General features: G+C 41.1%; 1 protein-coding gene across 1 annotated transcript in view; it reads left to right on the forward strand.

Moving 5' to 3' along the window:
* The window catches only part of ACACA (acetyl-CoA carboxylase alpha), a 288,539-nt gene that overhangs the window by 77,164 nt on the left and 188,195 nt on the right, over window positions 1-23,180 (forward strand). Inside the window, 2 exon segments of the mRNA XM_010861548.1 lie at window positions 17,793-17,925; window positions 19,446-19,584. Of these exon segments, the coding sequence (XP_010859850.1) occupies window positions 17,793-17,925; window positions 19,446-19,584 (272 nt within the window).

Below are 23,180 nucleotides of genomic sequence, written 5' to 3' on the forward strand. Positions count from 1 at the left end.
TGATCTGATCTGATATTATTTATTGATGTTTGCTTGTACAACCAACATGTGAACTTGTGCTCGTTTGCTTTGTATTTCTTGGATTACAGGGTCTGAGTTAGTGGTTCTTGGTTTTCACTGTACATAAGAATCTCTTGGGGAATCTTGAGAAATGAGCCCCATCCCCAGAGATTCTGATTCACTTGATACTGGCTTGGCTTAGAGTTGGGGCATTTTTTTTTAAGTTATTTAAGTGATTATAACATGCATCCAGGGTTGAGATTATTGGTAAGCTTAGACAAACATAAATTAGGGTGACTGTTGCTGCTGTTACTATCTTGGTGCTTCCATTATTAATGGCTTGTAAAAGAATTCAGCTCCTTTTTATACACTTAAGAATCAGAATCTGTAGTAAAATCGTATGCTGGATCTGGCTGAATGTGACTGTCCTGTCTTAGGGTTATTCCTGGGGATTTGGGGTCCTTGCTTCTGAAAGAGGAAGTAGTGAGTACCAGTGGTCACCCATGTTTGGCTACATGGAGGTCCAAAGAAAAGAGTTAAGAAAGTTAATTATGTTTTACTTCACAGATTCCCCAAACTTCAGTGAACCAGAGAGAGAATTTAGACTAATGCCTTTTGTTTAAATAGATGATAAAACTGAGGACTGAAGAGGGAAAAGAACTTGCCTAAAGATGAATAGCTAGAAACTGGAATTAAAAGTTAGATGCCCTGATTCCATATCAATAACTTGTCTCCTCAAGTGTTCTAATTATATAGTTCCCACAAAGCTGGTTTTTGGGAGCTAGTGAATAAAATATTATATCTAATCTCTGGGTTAAAAAAAGAGGAATGGAAGTCAGCATTTAGTGGCAGGGAAAAGAGGTCAGGTCTTTATGTAAGCAGTTTTTCTTACTTAATTTTCACTTAATGATTGGCCTGAAGGCTAATACTGGTGGATAGCATCTTCCTCCCCGAGGTCATTTGTAGATGTATAGAGGTTGTGACTTATGGGTTACTTGCATTTGGAAGACAGAACCAAAGATTCTAAACCTTCTGCCGTGTACTGGATAATCACACACAACACACTGAGGATGGTTCTCATAATGTCATATTGCTCCTGTTGAGAAACACCGGGAGAAATCTAGATCTTAAAAGACCCACAGCATCTTGAGAAATTTGTCCAGTTTGAGGCCAAGGGAAGCAGAATATCCATTTATTGGGTTACGAAATTGTGAGTTTGGCAATGGTGAGATAAATACCGTTTTAAGATATTCAGCTGATGATATTACAAGGCAGTTTATGGTTCCCAAATCATTCCCAAAGTTGATGATTCTTATTGCAAAGACTGTGTAGTCAATGATATGAGTGCCTGATAATTTCTTTGCATGCCCTGCCATTGCAAAACTCATGCCTGTAGCTCGTGGAGGAACCATGAATTGAAGTGTGATCAGCAGCCTGGGAAGGAGACAGTGCCAGTTCCTACTTGCTTCTGAAACAGCTAATGTTCCAAATAGAGCACAGGTTCTCCGTCACTTGGGGTAACTTAAGTTCATCCAGATTCACTTTATATATTAGAAAGACTCTGTTCTGACACCTGCCACCAATTAAGTTCGTGATCGCAGGTAATTCGTGTTACCTCTTTGGACTCATATTCCTAAGCTGTGAAAATGATGACATTGATTCAGATACTCCTTTTCATCCTTTGAACCCAAAATTAAATAGAGACTGGCTGAGTTTAGGATTAGCTCCCAGAATGAATAGTCTAATCCGTACATTCTCAGAAAACACTCACTGGCGGTCATCTAAAGCCCAGTGAAATACCTGCCATAGTATAGGATGAGAGTGGGCCCCTCTTTCAAGTTAGGGCTTGATTTTAGGTGCTCAGTGAGAAGGCTGGTGGGTGTGATGAATGGGTAGTCAGGAAAAGGAAATAGACTTTCCCGGAGTTGGAGATGATTTGCATCACATATGCTCTAGTGAAAGATTGGATAAATTCCTCTCTAAGCAGACATTTGAAAATAATACCCTTCAAAAGTAATTATAGCTTGCTGGGTCTATACAGACCTCATGGTAGATAACTGTGCTTTGGCTTTTTCTTTTTAGAGAAGGTGAGCTAGGCTATGTGACCTGTATATCAGCTAGGCTGCTCTATTTCTGAACCTCAGTAGTAGAATTGGACATTTGAGGAGAAAGACCATTAACGAGTGAACATAGGCATCTCAATTTTGATACCTAATGTATGGTTTGGTGGCATTTAACAGAGGCTTCTGGTTGTATAGATACTGACATTTTCTCTGCTCCTTGTGAAATGTTACTTGAGGTCACACTGTTCTGCCTACTTACAATGCTGTGCAAATCCAGATTACCCCACCTATCACACTCTGAACCAAACAAAGATTGTAGTCAGTTTTGTCAACTAATATACTGGTTGAAGTCCAGTTGGAAGAAGATAAGCCCCACAGTTACATCTTTTACCTCTTAAGGTACTGTGATTTCTTTCCTTTTTTTTTTTTCTAAAAGAATATTTCTTCATTTATTGTCTATTTGTGCCAGATCCTGTTTGTAGACTGCAGGATCTTTCAGTTGCAGTGCGTGGGATCTCTAGTTGTTGCATGTGGAATCTATTTCTCTGACCCAAGGATAGAACTAGGGCCCCCAACATTGGAAGAGCAGAGTCTTAGCCACTGGGCCACCAGGGAAGTGCCGGTATTGTGATTTCTTTAAACCTTTTTTATCCTATAATTCATGTGTTTGAAACGCCATCTTAATTGTCTCTTAAACTTCTTAAAATGTTTATTCCAAATGTCAAATGGCCAACATTTTATCTATATGAATCAAACCTAATATGTGCTGTTGCCGGGGTTTAAGACAGTAGTTGGTGCTATGGAAGAAGGGGAGAGTCATTAAATTCACTCAGGAAGGGCTCCTTGAAGGTGAGTTATATTCTTTATCACCTTTATGGTCTAGAAAGAAAAGAACTTTACCAGTATCTTAAGAAAATTTAGAACTCCATGTGACATTGCCTATAACATGTTTGACTCTTCAGAAGCATTAAACTAGAGAGTTTTGAAGCTTTTTTTTTTATTTTAACGTATTTATTTTTGGCTCCATAGGGTCTCAGTTGTGGCACACAGCTTAGTTGGCCAGTGGCCTGTGGATCTTACTTAGTTCCCCTACCAGGGATCAAACCTGCATCATCACGTGCTTGACTATTACATGTCAAACTCTCTGACATTCTTTATGTGGAGTGTCACACTTAATCTCCATGAGCCAAATAATGTTACTTTTATTACCCACCATTTAGGGTGGGGAATTGAGACACAGGTTAAGTAACATGCCGGAGGTCACACAGCACACTGTGTATGGAATTCAGTCAGAGCTCATACCGTCAGCCACTAGACCTGACTCAAACCTTGGGTGTAATAGATATGTTGGTGTTCTCTTTGAGCAGTTTTCCTCTGATTAAATCTCAGCCTTATGTAAAAGAGACAGAACTTGGAAATATATACACACATATATGTATTTGATATTTATTTATTTATGGCTCACTGGATCTTCATTTCTGTGCCCAGGCTTTCTCTAGTTGCGGCGAGCAGGGGCTCCTCTTTGCTGTGCTGCACCGACTTCTCATTATAGTGACTTCTGTTGCAGAGCACGTGCTCTAGAGTGCTGACTCAGTAGTTATAGCACACGGGCTTAGTTGCTCCATGACACATGGGATCTTAGTTCCCGGACCAGGGATTGAACACCTGTCCCTTGCCTTGCAAGGCAGATTCTTAACCCCTGGACAACCAGGGAAGTCCTAGAAAAAACTATTTTTAAAGAATGCTTTATCAAAGAAGCAATAAGAAAAATTAAAAACAAAATACAAGAAACCAAAAATAAAGCCTTGTTTATCCATCACCCAGAGATAACTCCTGCTCATACCCTGTTGTATAGTCTTCTGAATCCTTATCTGTGCACATAGGCATATTGCATTTCTCACTGCTGTTTTTGTCAAAAGTTTCCATTTTTTTGTATTTCAATATATTTTCATCTCATCTAATATGTATGTCATATTAAAGTTTCTTCAGTTGACTCCAAAATCCTGGTTCATCCAAACTGGTACCCAGTCTAGGACCATGCATGTGTGTGTGTGTGCATGCACTAAGTCACTTCAGTTGTGTCTGACTTTTTTGTGACCCTATGGACTGTAGCCCGCCAGGCTCCTCTGTCCATGGATTCTTCAGGCAAGAATATTAGAGTGGGTTGCCATGCCCTCCTCCAGGAGGGGGTCTTCTTGACCCAGCCTCTGCATTGATAGACGGGTTCTTTACCACTAGCACTACTTGGGAAGCCCCTGTGACCCTACATTGTATATTGTATTCCTTAAATTTCTTAGTCTATCTTGTTACCCTCTCTTTTTTTGGAGACAGTGATTAGTGACTTGTTGAAAAAGAAGGTAGCAAATTATCAGAATACATTATAACATTAGGATCTCTTAGGTGCTTCAGAAGGCTTTCTTTTCCCACATGCCCCTTAATTGGTGGTCTTCTGCAAGGCTTTCTGGCTTCAGCCCTCTTCTTCTTTTTTTTTTTCAGTAACTTTTTATTTTATATTGAAGTATAGCCGTTTAACAATGTGATAGTTTCGGGTGAACAACAAAGGGACTCAGCCATAATATACATGAACCCTCCCTCCCCTAAATTCCCCTTCCTTCCAGGCTTCCACGTAGCATTGAGCAGAGTCCCCTGTGCCCTACCAATAGCAGGTCCTTGTTGGTTATCCATTTTAAACATCGCAGTGTGTACATGTTGGTCCCAAACTCCCTAAATAGCCCTGCCCTCCATTTTTCCCCCATGCCTGCCGTAAACCCCTGTTCTTCTTATACCACATCCTCTCCCTGCTAAGTCACTTCAGTCGTGTCTGACTCTGTGTGGCTCCAGAGACGGCAGCCCACCAGGCTCCCCTGTCCCTGGGATTCTCCAGGCAAGAACACTGGAGTGGGTTACCATTGCCTTCTCCAGTGCATGAAAGTGAAAAGTGAAAGCGAAGTCGCTCAGTCATGTCTGACTCCCAGTGACCGCATGGACTGCAGCCTACCAGGTTCCTCCGTCCATGGGACTTGCCAGGCAAGAGTACTGGAGTGGGGTGCCATTGCCTTCTCTGATCCTCTCCCTAGGTCTGTCTTAATTAATGGCATAGCCACTTCCCTGGTCTTCCAAGTATCCCTCACTCCTAATTACATATTCTTTTTCATACTATCCCCTAATAATTCTTTTTAATTTATGTATTGTTTAATGAAGGATAATTGCTTTACAGAATTTTGTTGTTTTCCGTCAAACAGCCCCTAATAATTCTTGAATCCATCCCCTTCTTTCCATTGTTGCTGCCATCGCTCTTGTTCTTATTTCTAATGGCAGTACTATTTTAGCTTTTCTTCAGTCTCTTTCCCCCTTCAGTGGAAGTGCCACACGGGCATTGCGGTGTTTCTGATGTAAACTGATCATCTCACAGCACTATTCACTGGGTCCCTGTTACATATGAGTCTCTAACCACACATTGTGCCGGGGTTCTAATGTTATTTGTAATACGACAGCTATAATCATTATTATGGTGGGCTTAATGAGATCTGTTATGTCTCAGAGATGTTTGAACTAGGTTTTGAAGGATGAACATAAAACAGACAAGCTAACAGGTAGGTTTGTGTGTAGGAGGAAGGGTAGAGATAGTGGGGTTGACAACGTGTGTAAAGGTACCAGATTGTGAAAACATCTAGCATGTTCAGGCAGTGATAAGATATTGAGTAGTATAAGGGGGACAGGGTGGTTAGTACAATGGAAGAAGAGGTTAGTAAGATAGAGGTCAGATCATTAAGGATCGTGTATGTCACACTAAGACGTGTAAAATGGAACACAGTATTGAGGTTTGGCTGTGTAATAGAATCACCTGCAGAGCTTTAAAGAAATAGGAATTCCTGAGTCCTGTCCCAGACTAATTAAGTTACAGTCTCTGGTCTTCTGCTACTCTCCGGGTGAGTCTGATCTGAAACCTGAACTGAGAACTGCTTTCTCAGAGTTTAGAGCACTGCCGGGGGTATAGTATATGCTTAATAAATGTTTGTTGCATTGAAATTAAAGTTGTGCAAGTAGATTAGATCATTATGAGGAAGAGGAGATAGGTAGAAGGGAAATGTATCTTAAGGAACTGTCTACTTTTTGATGAGAGGAGGAGGAAAAAGGGGACAAGGAAATGATTAGTGAGGTAGAAGGAGAACCACGGGGAAGGTAATTCAAAGGTAGAAGACATAGCATGAAGTGGTGGATGGTGATGGAAGCTGGAGAGAAAGCACCAGGGAGTGAGTTGGAGAGCTTGAGATGAACAGCTTTAGTAGATGGCAAGAGATTAAGCAGTAACAAATGGTGAAAGAGCAGGAATTTCAACAGGGCAACTCTTATGAAGTTGATGGCAAGGAAGAAAAGACAGTAGTTACTCAAGGGCATCATAGGATCTGCTCGCCTGCCTGCTCTCCCACTGGTGTCCTCCCACTTCCCTTCCCACTACTCTCCCCTCTCCCTCTCTTTCCTTCTCCTGCTCCAACCCTCTCTCCGGTTTTCTTGTTGTAATGCTCTTCCCCTGACAGTTGAAATTCCTTTCATACTTTGGAGACTTGAAGTTTTAAGGTTCTTCTCAAATGCTGCCTGGGCTGTGAAATTCTTCTTGTTCTTTCTCCTATTTTGATATTCTCTTATGGTCATTTGGCCTTCCAGTTTCTATACATGTCAGTTAAGTTGAGTTTTTCAATTGCATTATTCTTCTGTATTCTTGATGTTTTTTTGGCTAATTGTTCTCTGTTGCTGAAAGAAGAATATTAATTAATCTCACTGCCAGAAACCTGTAAATCAGTAAGAAAAAGATGTTTCAATGTCTTTTGAAGACATTTCAACCCAATAGAAATATAGGGAAAAGACTTGAACTTCAGAAAATAAGTTTGCCGGCCGGCAAATAAGCTTATGAAAAGGTGTTTAATATTATCGGTTATCTGGGATTTGCAAATTAGAAATCACAGTGAATTAACTGCCATCCCAAAAGGCCCAAATTAAAAGACTGACAATGTCAAGTGTTAGCAAGGGTGTGAGATATGTGTATGTATGTGAAAGTCTCATACATAGCTGATGGAGATAAAAGTTGGCACAACCACTTTGGGGTAGTAAACACACATATACTCTATCAATAAGCAAAGCCATTCCTGGCTGTTTGTCCAAAAGAAATGAATGCATTTGTCCACCAGAAACCAAGTCCAAGTATAATCAAAATTCATAAATAACACGAATGTCCATCAATTGAATAAATAAATAAATCATGCAATAGTCACTCAATGTACTGTTACACACAGTGAAACCAAAGTACTGCTATGCCACATCGTGGATGAATTTCATGAACATAATATTGATCAAATCCATACAGTAGGACAGTATACATATGAAGTTCAGAAGGAGGCAAAATTGATTGATGGTGATAGAGTTCAGAATAGTGTTTACACTGGGGAAGATGTTGACTGGGAAGAAAGCACACTGGATCCTTCTGAGGCTCTGGAAATGATCTATACCCTGATGGAGTGGTTGGTTATGTGTGTATACGTATGTAAAATTAAATGTATTATTAAGACTTTTGCACTTTATTCTATGACGTTACATTTCAAAAGTAAATAAAACAAGCAGGACTTCCAGCTGTAACCAAATGAGGAGATGAACAAATCCTTAACACCAAAAAGCAGCAATCAGATCAGATCAGATCAGTTGCTCAGTTGTGTCCGACTCTTTGTGACCCCATGAATCGCAGCACGCCAGGCCTCCCTGTCCATCACCAACTCCTGGAGTTCACTCAGACTCACATCCATCGAGTCAGTGATGCCATCCAGACATCTCATCCTCTGTCGTCCCCTTCTCCTCTTCCCCCAATCCCTCCCAGCATCAGAGTCTTTTCCAATGAGTCAATTCTTCGCATGAGGTGGCCAAAGTCCTGGAGTTTCAGCTTTAGTATCATTCCTTCCAAGGAAATTCCAGGGCTGATCTCCTTCAGAATGGACTGGTTGGATCTCCTTGCAGTCCAAGGGACTCTCAAGAGTCTTCTCCAACACCACAGTTCAAAAGCATCAATTCTTCGGTGCTCAGCCTTCTTCACAGTCCAACTCTCACATCCATACATGACTACAGGAAAACCCCCCACCACTTCATGGGAAATAGATGGGGAAACAGTGGAAACAGTGTCAGACTTTATTTTTCTGGGCTCCAAAATCACTACAGATGGTGACTGCAGCCATGAAATTAAAAGGTGCTTATTCCTTGGAAGCCTCGTATCTGAGGTTATTGATATTTCTCCTGGCAATCTTGATTCCAGCCTGTGTTTCTTCCAGTCCAGCATTTCTCATGATGTACTCAGAATATAAGTTAAATAAACAGGGTGACAATATACAGCCTTGATGAACTCCTTTTCCTACTTGGAACCAGTCTGTTGTTCCAGTTCTAACTGTTGCTTCCTGACGTGCATACAGATTTCTCAAGAGGCAGGTCAGGTGGTCTGGTATTCCCATCTCTTGAAGAATTTTCCACCGTTTATTGTGATCCACACAGTCAAAGGCTTTGGCATAGTCAATAAAGCAGAAATAGATGTTTTTCTGGAACTCTCTTGCTTTTTCCATGATCCAGGGGATGTTGGCAATTTGATCTCTGGTTCCTCTGCCTTTTCTAAAACCAGCTTGAACATCAGGAAGTTCATGGTTCACATATTGCTGAAGCCTGGCTTGGAGAATTTTGAGCATTACTTTACTAGCGTGTGAGAAAAAGCAGCTATAAAGCTCGACAAAACCACTTCAGCCTTCAAATCAACCTTAAGGCATACAACAGTCTGAGAAAAGTTTATGTTTGAAAAGCTGCTGAAATTCCATAAGAACAGTAGGCATCTGTGGTGTTCTTGCCAGGAGTATTCCTATTCCTTGCCCTCAGCTTGGTTGGCATGGAGGTTGTGCTGCTGTGGGCGTGCCCTGAGGATGGGTGTTGCTGTTACTGCAGTTGAAGGGAGCATATTCCTTTTGAGCAGTAGATGGTACCCTGCTCCCAGTGACGATCCCTGCAGCAGACGAGAGAGGGGGGCCGCCGGCTCTCCTAGCTTGAGGTGTGTTGTGGTTGGGGTAAGCATATTGCTGGTTGAGGCTGCATGCCTGCACAGAGTAGGCGTGATAAGGCTCATCAGAAAGCGGAAGCCAGGACATAACCAGAAAATGTCCTGAACTTTGAATGTGCTACTCTACTGCATACATGGACACATGGACGGAATGCAAAAGCCTTACTGGCTTCAGGCGTTTGCGTATAACCACTGCCTAATTACTGCCTGATTAAGTTTTACAAGTAGAGAAGTAACCCCTTAGAAAGGAGGCTCAAACATAAAAACATGCACAATAAGAAGAAAATGAACTGAGACAGTAATGACTAAACTTTTGAGAGAGCCAGATCTCACAGATTTAGCTCAGGCAAATGATTAAACCAAGAAAGAAAAACCAGTGAGCAAACATTGGTAACAGCGGCAGTCTTCATGGGTGAAAGAAATCAGAATCCAGAGTTGCTACAATAAATTATTTAGTATGTTAAAAATCATGAGACATGAAATGGGCAAGTGTAGGCCATATTTAGAAAAAAAGAACACAAACTGTCTCTGAGCATTTAGATGCCGGATTATCAGACAAAGTGTTCAAAGCAACTTTCATAAATGTATTCAAAGAACTAAAGGAAAACATGTTTAAAGAATTTGTTAAAAGTATGACAACAATGAATCAATAAATAATATTTTCAATAAGGAGAGAGAAATAAGAAGCAAATGTCACCAGAGGATGTACAGATGGCAAATAAAGATGTGAAAAGATGTTTTAAATCATTAGCTGTTAGGGAAGTACAAATTAAGACAGTAAGATATTAGTAAACAACTGTCAGAGTGCCTAAAATAAAAATAAGTGACAACCCCAAATGTTTGCAAGAATATGGAATAATTGGATCTTCTGTGGGTAGTTGGTGGGAATGTAAATGAATGTAAATTGTTTTTCAGCCAGTCTGGAAGATAATATGGAAATTTCTTATAAAACTAAATATTTGTCATATTATCCAATAATTTCACTCCTAATTACCTATAAGAAATGAAAGCATATGTTCCCATAAAAACTTGTATGTGAGTGTTCACAGCAACATTATTCATAATAGCTACCGAGTGGAAACAACCCAATACCCATCAATTGATAAATGGATAAACAAAATGTGGTAAATCCACAAAGTGGAAAGTTTTCTATAAAGCGAAATGAAGTATGGATACATGTTACAACATGAAAGCATTATGCTAAGTGAGAGAAGCCACACATGATATCATCCCATTTATATATCCAGAACAGGCAAATCTATAAAGACAGAAAGTAGATTAGTCATTGCTTAGGACTGGGGAGTGGTTTGAGGGAAATATGGACTGACTGCTGCCGAGTACAGGGTTTCTTTGGCGGGTGCTGAAAATGTTCCAAAATGGACTTGTGATGATGGTTCGCAACTCTGTGACTGTAAGGAAAACCATTGAATTATATACTGTAAATGGCCGAAATGTATGTGAATTCTGTCTCAATAAAGTTAAGGATTTTTAAAATGGGTGTATGATCCATACACAAAAATTAGTTGCATTTCTATGTACTAGCTAGCAATGAGCAAGCAAAAAAAAAAAAATAAACTTAAATAATTTTATTCAGAATGGCATCAAAAAGAATAAAATACTTAGGAATCAATTGAACAAAAAAGCATAAGACTTGTACATTAAAATTGTTACATTGCTGAGAGAAATTAAAGTCTGCTGCTACTGCGGTTTAGTCACTTAAGTCATATCTGATTATTTCTCAGCCCCGTGGACTGTAGCCCACCAGGCTCCTCTGTCCGTGGGATTTCCCAGGCAAGAACACTGCAGTGAGTTGCCATTTCCTTCTCCAGGGGATCTTTCCAACCCAGGAACTGAACCTATGTCTCCTGCTTGGCAGGTGAATTCTTTACCCCGAGTCCTCTGCCTTGCAAGGTGGATGCTTAACCACTAGAGCACCAGGGAAGTTCCACAGCTAAACCTTTTTATATATAAAAAGGTTGATCCTCTTCTTCTTCTTCTTTTTTTTTTTCCCAATATTCATTTATCTGGCTTTGCCATCTTAGTTGTGGTATGTGTGGTCTTCCATCATCATTGCTGGGCTCTTTGGTTGCAACATGTGAATTTTTAGCTGTGGTGTGTGAGATCTAGTACCCTAGTATGTGTGTGTTTGTGTGTGTGTGTGTGTGTGTGTGTGTGTGTGTGTGTGTGTGTGTGCTTTTTGTGTCAGACTCTTTGTGACCACCTGGACTGTAGTCCATCAGGCTCCTTTGTCAGTGGAATTTCCCAGGCGAGAATACCGGAGTGGGTTGCCATTTCCTAGTTCCCTGACCAAGGATCAAACCCAGCCGCACCTCCCCCACCCCCGCCCCCCCAGGTTGGGAGTGTAGAGTCTCAGCCCCTGGAGCAGGAGGGAAGTCCCTAACAGCAGACTGACTTTCCAAAGAGGTACATCCCTGATGCAAGATTTCTTTGCTTGGGAAAGCCCCAGCGTAAAAACACTGTCTCCCAGCGTGTGCTGCAGTATAACTCAGACTGCCTTGCAACGGAGCCAGCTAAATGCATCACTGTCTGCCGGATAAACTGCTACGTCATCCTTGGTGCTTGGCATGTTTCAATGCTGGGGTCAGTGTGGGCTTCTAGTTGGATTTGGTGCCAGGTATGTGTCTACTTTGGACACTCTCTTTTCATGTTAGATTAAAAATGAGGGTGCCTTGAATTTGGAGGAACGAATGTGGGAATGTGGCCTTTTATTTCTTGTGTTCTCACATTATAGGAAGATGGTGGGCAGCATCCGTAAAAGATGAGAAACACTAGCTTTGTTTTGGAGCTGGGTGTGCCCTGTTAGCGTTTGGTTGTTTTAGAAAGATCCCTTTGGTGAAGGGAAGCACAAGCTTGATTCCCGAGAGTGCCTCTTTAGTATATTTTTTTATATAATCAAGAGCAAAATAACCTGCTTTTTTTCTATATGCCATTCTTTGCTTTTTGAATGTTGAACTTAACAAAGGCAGAGAGTGATTCTCTTCTGGAAAGTGCCTGCATCTAGAGACCCTTAGATGTGTGTAAAAATTAAGCTGCTTCTACATCTGTGGTCACTGTAATTGTTCTGAACCAAAGGCTTCAGTGCTCTGTTTTTCGAGACTTGTTATCCTGAAGAGAGATCAAGATAGGAGGATTCCTCTGCATCTGCTTCTTTAAAGGAAAAAGTAAACTTTACTGACTTTATCAGACGTTAGCACAGTGTAAAAGGAGTGATGCAGAGTTCAGAAACCAATCCAGGACTTCCTCTTTTTTTTTTATTATGACTAATGGTCATATTGAGTGAGTGGCCTGATTGAGTCTTTTCACCTTGGGTCACCTGAATGTCCTAACATCAAGGTTTGTCTTAATAATTTATCTTCTATTTGATTTTTATCTGTGTTCCAGATCATTTGTGTACTTCTGTTTTGAAGGGTTTTCGTGGAATGTTAATAGATTCACGGCATAGTTGCATCAGATAAGAGTTAACCATTTGTATTCAACATTTCGGTGAGAAGGAATTTTTCTGTGGTGCCTGAATCAGGTTAGATGTGACTCTGGTGAATTAATACCATTCCTGAGGACTTGGCTCAGGAAATCATGATCTTTTCTGCCATGACAAGGGAGCAGTATTTTCAGCATCTACTGAATTAAAAGCTAAAACAGGATACCATTTCCCTTTCAGTCACCATTTCTTTATTTAAGTGGTTTATCACTCTGTGGCAAATGAGCATAACAATAGATGTGTCCCCGTGGCTTTTAGGCAGGGTTTTTCTCCCCTGCCTAAACGCCGGGTTAGACCTGTGTCTAAAATACTTGTCTGGGCCCCTTTACGTTTCTGTGACTTTTATCCACATCCTCTCTGTTATCCTGTTTGTGCCAGCTCCAGTCTTGTTCTCAAATTTTAGTGAATAAGATCTTAGATTTTTGTTGTTTTTAAAAAAGGTGTGTGTACACCACTACTCTGGCCTTAAAATTAGAGTTGTGACCCCCACTTTATTCCAAGTTCCTCAGTGGTGGCGTGTCTCGTCCTTCTGACCGGCTTGCTTTCCCTCTTGACCTGCTCTCCCCCCGTCTTGGAGTCTGAAACTCAGTCTTACTTGTTGTGATTGGGTCTCAGAAATCACCTGTTCTTTCCTCCTCCCTCTAGATTTCCTGACCCCATTATTTTCTGGGCATAGCTGTCCTCATAAGCTTGGTCTTCTCTTTTTGCCCTGAGCCTTCCCTGTCACGTGCCCCTGGCAGCCTGGAGAGGCCGCGGAGCCTCTCTAGTGACCGTCAGAAGAAAGTGACCGTTGTTAAAGCACTTTTGCTGCAGCTAAGGCGGAAGCTGCTGAGATCTACTTTAGAGTTATACCTGCTTCTATATTTCTCCCCCTCTCTTCTCTGTCCCCTTGGGAAATCAGCTGATGCTGTGTGGGAGCCCAGTGTAATGGGGGGGGCCAACAGGAGGGGAAGTATGGAGACTGGGGACAGAGTAGACAAAAAGACTGTAGTTTGAGGCCATGAGGAGTACTCTACTCTGACTGAAGCAGGGCCAAGAAGTAGGCAGAAGGCACAGTATCTTTTGTCCTCCTGGGTTTTAAGCACCTGCAGCGGGAGGACGAACTCCAGCTTGTGTTTACAAGGCCGACAGCTGAAGAGAAAAACCTCTATTCCTTTGCCATCTTGATATGGAGGGTTCTGCGGAGGAGAGTAAGGAAATGAGATATTACATGCTTCAAAGGTAAGTGTTAGAGGGCCCTATCTAGGCAATATATGCCTTTTAAAAGCAGTAAAGGCGTTGACAGCTAAGCCCTGGAATTTATGGGCAATCTGATTTGATGATTTTTTTTGTGGGTCTGTAGGAAACTCTTTTTTTTCTTAAGGAAATGAATTAAAAATCTCATGTTTGCTCCTGAATTTCTGAACCTTTATTTTACACTCAGAATTTGAACCAAAGATATCCGAGACCACGTGTGACATTGTAGTTATGTTGAAAGCAAGCACCCTTGCACAGACTTTGCAAGCTGCTCCCTGGATAAGGGACCTCACTCAGTCTGTGCCAAATGTGTTCACTGGGCTTGGCTGGACTTTGAAGAGTGAAGTCTTTTCATCTATTTTGAAAGAAAATAGCAACTCTGGATAGTAGGTAGCATCCTGTCAAAGGTAGTTTTGCAGAAAACTTTTTTAGACTCTGTCTCTAGGGCCAGTAAATGTGCCCTCTGCTGTTGTCCTGGCATCGTGTGAGAGTGGGCAGCCAGCCTGGAGTTGTTGTGGGTGCCAAGGTGTCCTGCCTTGAATCTTTCTGCTTCCTGCTCTTAGAACTCAACCTGAGGAGGAAGTGAATCAGGCCTAGTTGGCCTTCTTAAGACTTCTCTTTCTCTCTTTTTAATGTATTTATTTGGCCCTGTTGGGTCTTAGCAGCAGCTCGCGGGATCTCTCTTCTGGAGCGTGGGCTCGTTGTGGCGCAGGTTCAGTAGGTGCAGCCACTTCAGCAGTTCGACACGCAGACCCTCTAGTTGTGGCGCCGGGGCTCCGGAGGGCCCGGGCTCAGCAGTTGCGGCAGCAGGCCGAGATGCTCCACGGCATGTGGCATCTTAGTTCCTCAGCCAGGGACCGGACCTGCCTCCAGTGCATTGGGTGCACTCTTAACCAGTGGACCACCACGGAAGTCCCCTCTTTCAGACCTCCTGCAGGTCTGTGCCTCTCCAGCAGCGGGTCGACATGGAAGACCTCAATGATTTGCTTGGTGGCAGTCATTAAATGTCTCTCTAGTATCTCATGTGTATGTTTGTGTACTTATTTCTTTTTGCATTCCAGAGTTTTTATTTTGAAAAATGAAAATTGAATAAACCCTGGCAAATATAGAAACAAATGAAAAACACCAATTTGGCAAATGTTGTCTTTAAAATAATCATCCTTTTTTCCTTTTTACTTGGCTTCTTCCACCTGTTGCAGGATGAAGCAAGCATATCTTCCACTGAGAGTCAAATAAGTAAAAAGCAACTGGTATATTTTATATATACAAATTATACATTGTTTTATATATATGACTTTCTATCATGTTTTATATATTTTAATAAATATAAAATGACTTGTATTTGTCTAAATATAAATATATAATATTGTTATATATATAAAACAGACATATAAGCAATACACACATATATTAATTTATTTAATATTTTATTGTATTATTAATTTATTTATTTTAATTGGAGGCTAATTACTTTACAATATTGTAGTGATTTTTGCCATACATTGACATGAATCAGCCATGGGTATACTTGTGTTCCCCATCCTGAACCCTGCTCCCACCTCCCTCCCCATCCCATCCCTCAGGGTCATCCCAGTGCACCAGCCCTGAGCACCCTGTGACTGACGATCTGTTTCACATATGATAATATACATGTTTCAATGCTATTCTCTAAAATCATCCCACCCTCGCCTTCTCCCACAGAGTCCAAAAGACTGTTCTTTACATCTGTGTCTCTTTTGCTGTCTCGCATATAGGGTCATCGTTACCATCTTTCTAAATTCTATATATATGCGTTAGTATACTGTATTGCTGTTTTTCTTTCTGACTTACTTCACTCTATATAATAGGCTCCAGTTTCATCCACCTCATTAGAACTGATTCAAATGCATTCTTTTTAATGGCTGAGTAATACTCCATTGTGTATACGTACCACAGCTTTCTTATCCATTTGTCTGCCTATGGACATCTAGGTTGCTTCCATGTCTTGGCTATTGTAAACAGTGCTGCGATGAACATTGGGGTACATGCGTCTCTTTCAATTCTGGTTTCCTTGGTCACACATATATTTATATATATATTTATTACGCACATCCATACACACACAGAGTTTTATTCTGTTTTTCTGTGGTTAAGTACAGTAGGCCATCTGTCCATTTTTTCAAGGGAACGTTCTTCCTGGAGCAGTCTGTCCTCCAGTTTTAACAGTCATCTAAGAGAATTCCCTTCTCTTTTCTTCTGTGCTATATTTTGCATTCCTTGTCTCCCTTTTTCTTGGTTTACTTCATCTTTTTGAAAGACAACATTCTATAAAAGCTTTCTGAGAAAAGGTAGGTGTGAAGTAAAGATTTTGAGGTCTTCTGTATCTTTCCACTTTATCATCTTGTTTTTAGCATGGTGCCTAACTTCTGGTTATGGCTATATGAAGGATCCCATCATTAAAAGTAATATATATTTCTGTTTTTTTCCCTTTTTTGATTATAAGTGACCCTCAGAACGTTCCTTTGCTCTCTAAACTATTGATTAGACCGTATGATCAGTCCCTTCACCACCTTAATTTTATCAATAAACACTTTGCTTCCCTTACTGTCTTATTCTTAGACAGTTCTTTATTTATCCTAGGTTTATACCTTCTCCGTCTCTTTCTCCCTAAGAAACTGAAAGCTAATCTCTAGGGACTGTGTGTGTGTGTGTGTGTGTGTGTGTGTGTCTGTATGTTTTGCAACTCCTTTCTTGTTTATTTTTGACTAAGCTGGATCTTTGTTCCTGCATGCAGATTTTCTCTAGTTGTGGCAAGCAGGGGCTGTTCTGGCTTCTCATTGCAGTGGCTTCTCTTGTTGCAGAGCATAGACTCTACAGTGTACGGGCTCAGTAGTTGCCACTTGTAGGCTTAGTTGCCTTGCAGCATGTGGGATCTTCGTTCCTTTACTAGGGGTCTAACCTGTATTCCCTACGTTGGCAGGTAGATTCTTAACTCACTGGACCACCAGGGAAGTCCCAATACCATGTATAGTTTATCAAAGAAAAAGTGAAGCTTAGCAAGGTTGTTTGGTGAAGATGTGGAATTTAAACGCAGGCTTATGCTGTTTCCCCTGCTATATAATTTAAAGCACCATTAATTGTTAGAGGCATCATTATTGTATGTACCATAAGAAAAAGAAATTCTGCCACTTAAATAAAGCACACCATCAACTGTAAGATACATAGCAATTTCAGAGATTTTAAAAAGCTAAAAAAAAAAAAAAGTGTGTTATCATAAGATCAATGAAATTTGTTTTTTTTAATGCTGCCTCATAAATAAATTGTTTTTGGAATTGTTGATTTTGAAACATCTATGGAATACCCAACTAAAGCGTTTAGTAGGCATTTAAAAATGTGGAGTTATAGCTAGTAAGAAAGACGGAGGCTAGAGATAACAGAGGTGCAGGTCCTCTGTGTGTCAGAATCATAGTTCAGAAGCAGGCTGGCTAACTGTTTATTTTTTAGTTTTAACAGTCTCTCTGAGTCTATTAATATTATTAATCCCAGGGACAGAGGAGCCTGGTGTGCTGCTGTGTATGGGGTCGCACAGAGTCAGACATGACTGAAGCGACTTAGCAGCAGCAGCAGCATACCATCTCATTTTAATCTATTCTTTGCCTCTCTCTCTGTGATGGTGTCTGTTGGTAAACCTTAATATTGCCTTTTATTATTCAGGGAACACTTTTTTACGCCCCCCCTGAAATTTTCACAAGCAGTGATCATTTTCTTTTTCTCTCTTCTGTTTAAAAACTGTATGGTCTCCCAGCATGCAGTTTCCACAAGGGTACAATAGGAAGTACACTTTCAAGTCTGGGCAGTGAAAAGCAGGTCTCCAGGGGAGACAGATGATGTGAAGAAATCTCATCTGTAGACTTTCGTGATTTCTCTATTTTTACAGATCCAGCATGTCTGGCTTGCACCTAGTCAAGCAAGGTCGAGACCGAAAGAAAATAGACTCACAGCGAGATTTCACTGTAGCCTCTCCAGCAGAATTTGTTACTCGTTTTGGTGGGAATAAAGTGATTGAGAAGGTAAGTTACAACCTGCTCAATTATTTTTTCAAAAGCCCATGAGATTTAATGCCTCGATTTGTAGTCTAGATTTGCTTGAAACTGGCATGTGGCTTGAATTTCTGAGACTGTGCAGAATTATCCTTTCTGCCTCCCTAGCTTTATTAAGTAATTAAATTAAACGATTAGATAATTTCACTATTTTCTGAAATATGTATTTACCACTGATAATTTGATCATAACTAAGTAAGAAGGTGAAGCAGTGCCCATAAGTTGCTTTTAGAAAGATTTCAAGGTTTTCCTAGAGTTGGGCTACACTGATATGAGAGAGTATGAGAAATTGATTAGCTTGTGGGGTGATGATGGGGAGGTCAGTGTCATTGAATTGGGGTTTAGAGCTAAAGGAGTGGAGAGAGTTTCAGAAGAGAAGGCTTAAACAAGTTTGATACACTGTAACTTATGGATCCCACCAGAAATTTGAGATATTTAGAGGGTATGTTGCTGCTGCTGCTGCTAAGTCACTTCAGTCGTGTCCGACTCTGTGTGACCCCATAGATGGAAGCCCACCAGGCTCTCCCGTCCCTGGGATTCTCCAGGCAAGAACACTGGAGTGGGTTGCCATTTCCTTCTCCAATGCATGAAAGTGAAAAGTGCAAGTGAAGTCGCTCAGTCGTGTCCGACTCCTAGCGACCCCATGGACTGCAGCCTACCAGGCTCCTCTGTCTATGGGGTTTTCCAGGCAAGAGTACTTAAAGTGATTATAAGTATTTTGAAACGTGAGCAAATCTGAGTCACTTTTATCCACATCGTGTCAGAGCTGAGAGATTGACTTGGTTGCAATAGCTTACAGTGATTAAGTTTAAAGGGTGGGGACCTGTATTCCCACTCCTAAAAGTATTGCTTCAGCGGTGTACTTCCATTAGTCTTCCAATGAGGATAGATTACGTGTCTCCTCACCTCTGTTATCCATCCCAAATTCCCTAACTATCCCTCCCCCCACCGGCAACCATAAGTTTGTTCTCTAAGTCTGTGAGTCTCTTTCAACTTATAAGACTTGAGGAACTGATGTGTCCCTTCAGGAAATGAACTAAGAAAGGAGTAAGTTTTAGCTGGCGCATATTTTGGACTTCCCAGGTGAGTCAGTGGTAAAGAATCCACTGCAGTGCAGGAGACACAGGTTTGATCCCTGGACCAGGAAGATCCCCTGGGGAAGGAAATGGCAACTCACTCCAGTATTTCTTGCCTGGGAAATCCAATAGACAACAAAGCCTTGTGGGCTACATTCCATGGGGTCGTAAGAGTCGTACACAACTTAGCGACTAAACAACAGCAGCATTGAAGTATTTGCTTTGCTAGCATCTTAAAACATCCCTTGACCGTGCAGGAGTTGGTTCTTAATTGCCTAGACCAGCTATACAGATTCCTAGTTGAAATTCTGGCATTTCAGAGAAAGATGTACAAAAATGTTCTCTTGTCTTTTCCTCCATCTTTGCCTGCCTTTTCCACTTTTCTTTGCAATTCCTATCCCCCAACTCTCCCAGGTTCTCATTGCCAACAATGGCATTGCAGCTGTGAAATGCATGAGATCCATCCGCCGGTGGTCTTATGAGATGTTTCGAAATGAACGTGCAATCCGATTTGTTGTCATGGTCACACCTGAAGACCTGAAAGCCAATGCAGGTAAGTTATTAAACATTAAGAAAGCAGCATCCTCAAACGTAAAACATTGAATGGCACAACCTTTAAGGAAGAGGATGTCAACTTGGGGGATTCAAACCCAAGGACTTGTCTTTTAAAAAGTGTCAATAATAGGCGTAGACCAGGATTGTACTCTATGTAGCCTCAACATAAACTCCTGTTTCTAAGTAAAAATGGGTGTTAATTTAACCAAAGTGTTGATTTGGGTTTTCAGTGTTACTTGCTAAGTCACATTCTTATAGCGTGTGTAAGTAGAAAGGCTTGGAAGTGCGTGCCCTTTCCCTTATGAACTGCATTGAATTTTAGAGAATTTCAGTGTTAAGATTCTTTTTCCCCTTCCTCCTGGGAATAGAGACCTCTTAGGACCCAAGTAAGTTTTACTCTGTAGGCTCTTCTGCATATTCTTTCTGCTTAGATGACCCTCCATCTGAGAGTGGTAGGTTATTGTAAATTGTTGGTATAGTTGAAAGATTGTAGCTAATACTTCTGCTTCATACTTAAAAAAATTTAATTAATTATTTTTGGCTACACTGGGTCTTCATTGCTGCACGGGCTTTTCTTCAGTTGTGGCAAGCTGGGGCTACTCTGTAGTTGTGGTGTGTGGGCTTCTCATTGCCATGGCTCCTCTTGTTGTAGAGCACGGGCTCTAAAGTGTGTAGGCTCCGTAGTTGTAGCTCTCGGTCTCTAGAGTACCCGGACTTAGTGGCATGTGGACTTAGTCACTCCGTGTCATGTGGTATCTTCCTGAACCAGGGATCAAACCTGTGTCTTTAAAGAGTTGTCTTTAAAAACTCATTTTGGTCTTATATGTACTCTCTGTCTTGAGACAATGATATTAAGACTCTTCCTAAGGCAGTAAGGGTTATAATGTTATCTTTAGAAAAAGAAGGCACCAGTTGATTGGAAAGCAGATGTTGTTCATTTAGATTGATCCTTCAACATCTTTGAGCTGCAGTCTTGTATCTGTACAAGGAAAGTCATGTCTGTTTCACTGGATAGTTGTAAAGAAGAAGTTGTCTATAATAAATGTAAGCTACCTTGCATGATTTCTTTTTCCATATTTCTATTTGGTACTCCTATTAATTCATGTATTCATTCACTCAGTGAGCATGGAGACCCACAGTTTAATACGCTGTGATCTTGCTCTAGGAAACGAATAATTTCAATGCAATGAGGTAAGTGCTATAATAGGAATATGTACAGGGTACTATGAGAACACAGAGATGAGACATCTTAACTCTGGTCCCTGCTCTTGGGTTAAGAGTTAAGAGGAGTTAACATAGTTAAGAGAGATTTCTGAAAGTGGTTATGTCTACCCAAGAATGAGTAAGAGTTAGTCATACCAAGGGAATATTTCATGCAAAGATGGGCCCGATAAAGGACAGAAATGATATGGACCTAACAGAAGAAGAAGATATTAAGAAGAGGTGGCAACAATACACAGAAGAACTGTACAAAAAAGAGCTTCACGACCCAGATAATCACGATGGTGTGATCACTACCTAGAGCCAGACATCCTGGAACGTGAAGTCAAGTGGGCCTTAGAAAGCATCACTATGAACAAAGTTAGTGGAGGTGATGGAATTCCAGTTGAGCTATTCCAAATCCTGAAAGATGATGCTGTGAAAGTGCTGTACTCAATATGCCAACAAATTTGGAAAACTCAGCAGTGGCCACAGGACTGGAAAAGGTCAGTTTTCATTCCAATCCCAAAGAAAGGCAATGCCAAAGAATGTTCAAACTACCACACAGTTGCACTCATCTCACACGCTAGTAAAGTAATGCTCAAAAATCCCCAAGCCAGGCTTCAGCAATACGTGAACCGTGAACTTCCAGATGTTCAAGCTGGTTTTAGAAAAGGCAGAGGAACCAGAGATCAAATTGCCAACATCCACTGGATCATAGAAAAAGCAAGAGAGTTCCAGAAAAACATCTATTTCTGCTTTATTGACTATGCCAAAGCCTTTGACTGTGTGGATCACAATAAACTGTGGAAAATTCTGAAAGAGAAGAGAATACCAGACCACCTGACCTGCCTCTTGAGAAACCTATATGCAGGTCAGGAAGCAACAGTTAGAACTGGACATGGAACAACAGACTGGTTCCAAATAGGAAAAGGAGTACGTCAAGGCTGTATATTGTCACTCTGCTTATTTAACTTGTATGCAGACTACATTATGAGAAACGCTGGGCTGGAAGAGGCACGAGCTGGAATCAAGATTGCCAGGAGAAATATCAATAACCTCAGATATGCAGATGACACCACCCTTATGGCAGAAAGTGAAGAGGAATTCAAAAACCTCTTGATGGAAGTGAAAGTGGAGAGTGAAAAATTTGGCTTAAAGCTCAACATTCAGAAGACGAAGATCATGGCATCTGGTCCCATCGCTTCATGGGAAATAGATGGGGAAACAGTGGAAACAGTGTCAGACTTTATTTTTCTGGGCTCCAAAATCACTACAGATGGCGACTGCAGCCATAAAATTAAAAGACGCTTACTCCTTAGAAGGAAAGTTATGACCTACCTAGATAGCATATTGAGAAGCAGAGACATTACTTTGCCAACAAAGGTCCGTCTAGTCAAGGCTGTGGTTTTTCCAGTGGTCATGTATGGATGTGAGAGTTGGACTGTGAAGAAAGCTGAGTGCCGAAGAATTGGTGCTTTTGAACTGTGGTGTTGGAGCAGACTCTTGACAGTCCCTTGGACTGCAAGGAGATCCAACCAGTCCATTCTGAAGATCAGCCCTGGGATTTCCTTGGAAGGAATGATGCTAAAGCTGAAACTCCAGGACTTTGGTCACCTCATGCGAAGAGTTGACTCATTGGAAAAGACTCTGATGCTGGGAGGGATTAGGGGCAGGAGGAGAAGGGGACGACAGAGGATGAGATGGCTGGATGGCATCACTGACTCGATGGACATGAGTCTGAGTGAACTCCGGGAGTTGGTGATGGACAGGGAGGCTTGGCGTGCTGCAATTCATGGGATCGCAAAGAGTCGGACATGACTGAGTGACTGAACTGAACTAGAGGCAAGACAAGGGTATTACAGGCAGAAAGAACATATATGCAAATATTTGAAGGTGTGACACAGAGGTTATCTGGAAACTGCAGATAGCTTATCTATCTGACAAGATCTAGACGTGACCTAGTATTTGTCAAGGATGGTCTTGTTTTTCATCCTTAAAAGCATGGACTTTATCTTTTTAGGTATGTGTGTGTGCGTCTGTGTCTGCATGTATATCAGACATTAAAGATTTGCATTTTAAGTGAATTAGTTGTTGTTTTTCACAATTCAAATGTTGAAGAGCGTAATGAACTCCTTCCCATCTATCTGTTATCCAAAATCAACTTCTTTCAGCTGTACTTATACCTCCTCTCTCCTCCAAGCATAATTTCTAAAGCAAATGTTTATTGCATCTGTAAATATTTCAACATGCATCTTATCCAAAAGATAGATACCTTTAAAATATATGTGTAAATAATTGGATGATTCAGGTAGCAACTTGAAAGATCTGTTTGTGGAGGGTAATACTGGAGGATATGAAGACTGGCAAGGTTTTGGACTCTCAGTTTGGCTT

The sequence above is a fragment of the Bison bison genome, unplaced genomic scaffold, assembly GCF_000754665.1.
Source record: "Bison bison bison isolate TAMUID 2011002044 unplaced genomic scaffold, Bison_UMD1.0 scf7180017864472, whole genome shotgun sequence".
NCBI lineage: Eukaryota > Metazoa > Chordata > Mammalia > Artiodactyla > Bovidae > Bison > Bison bison.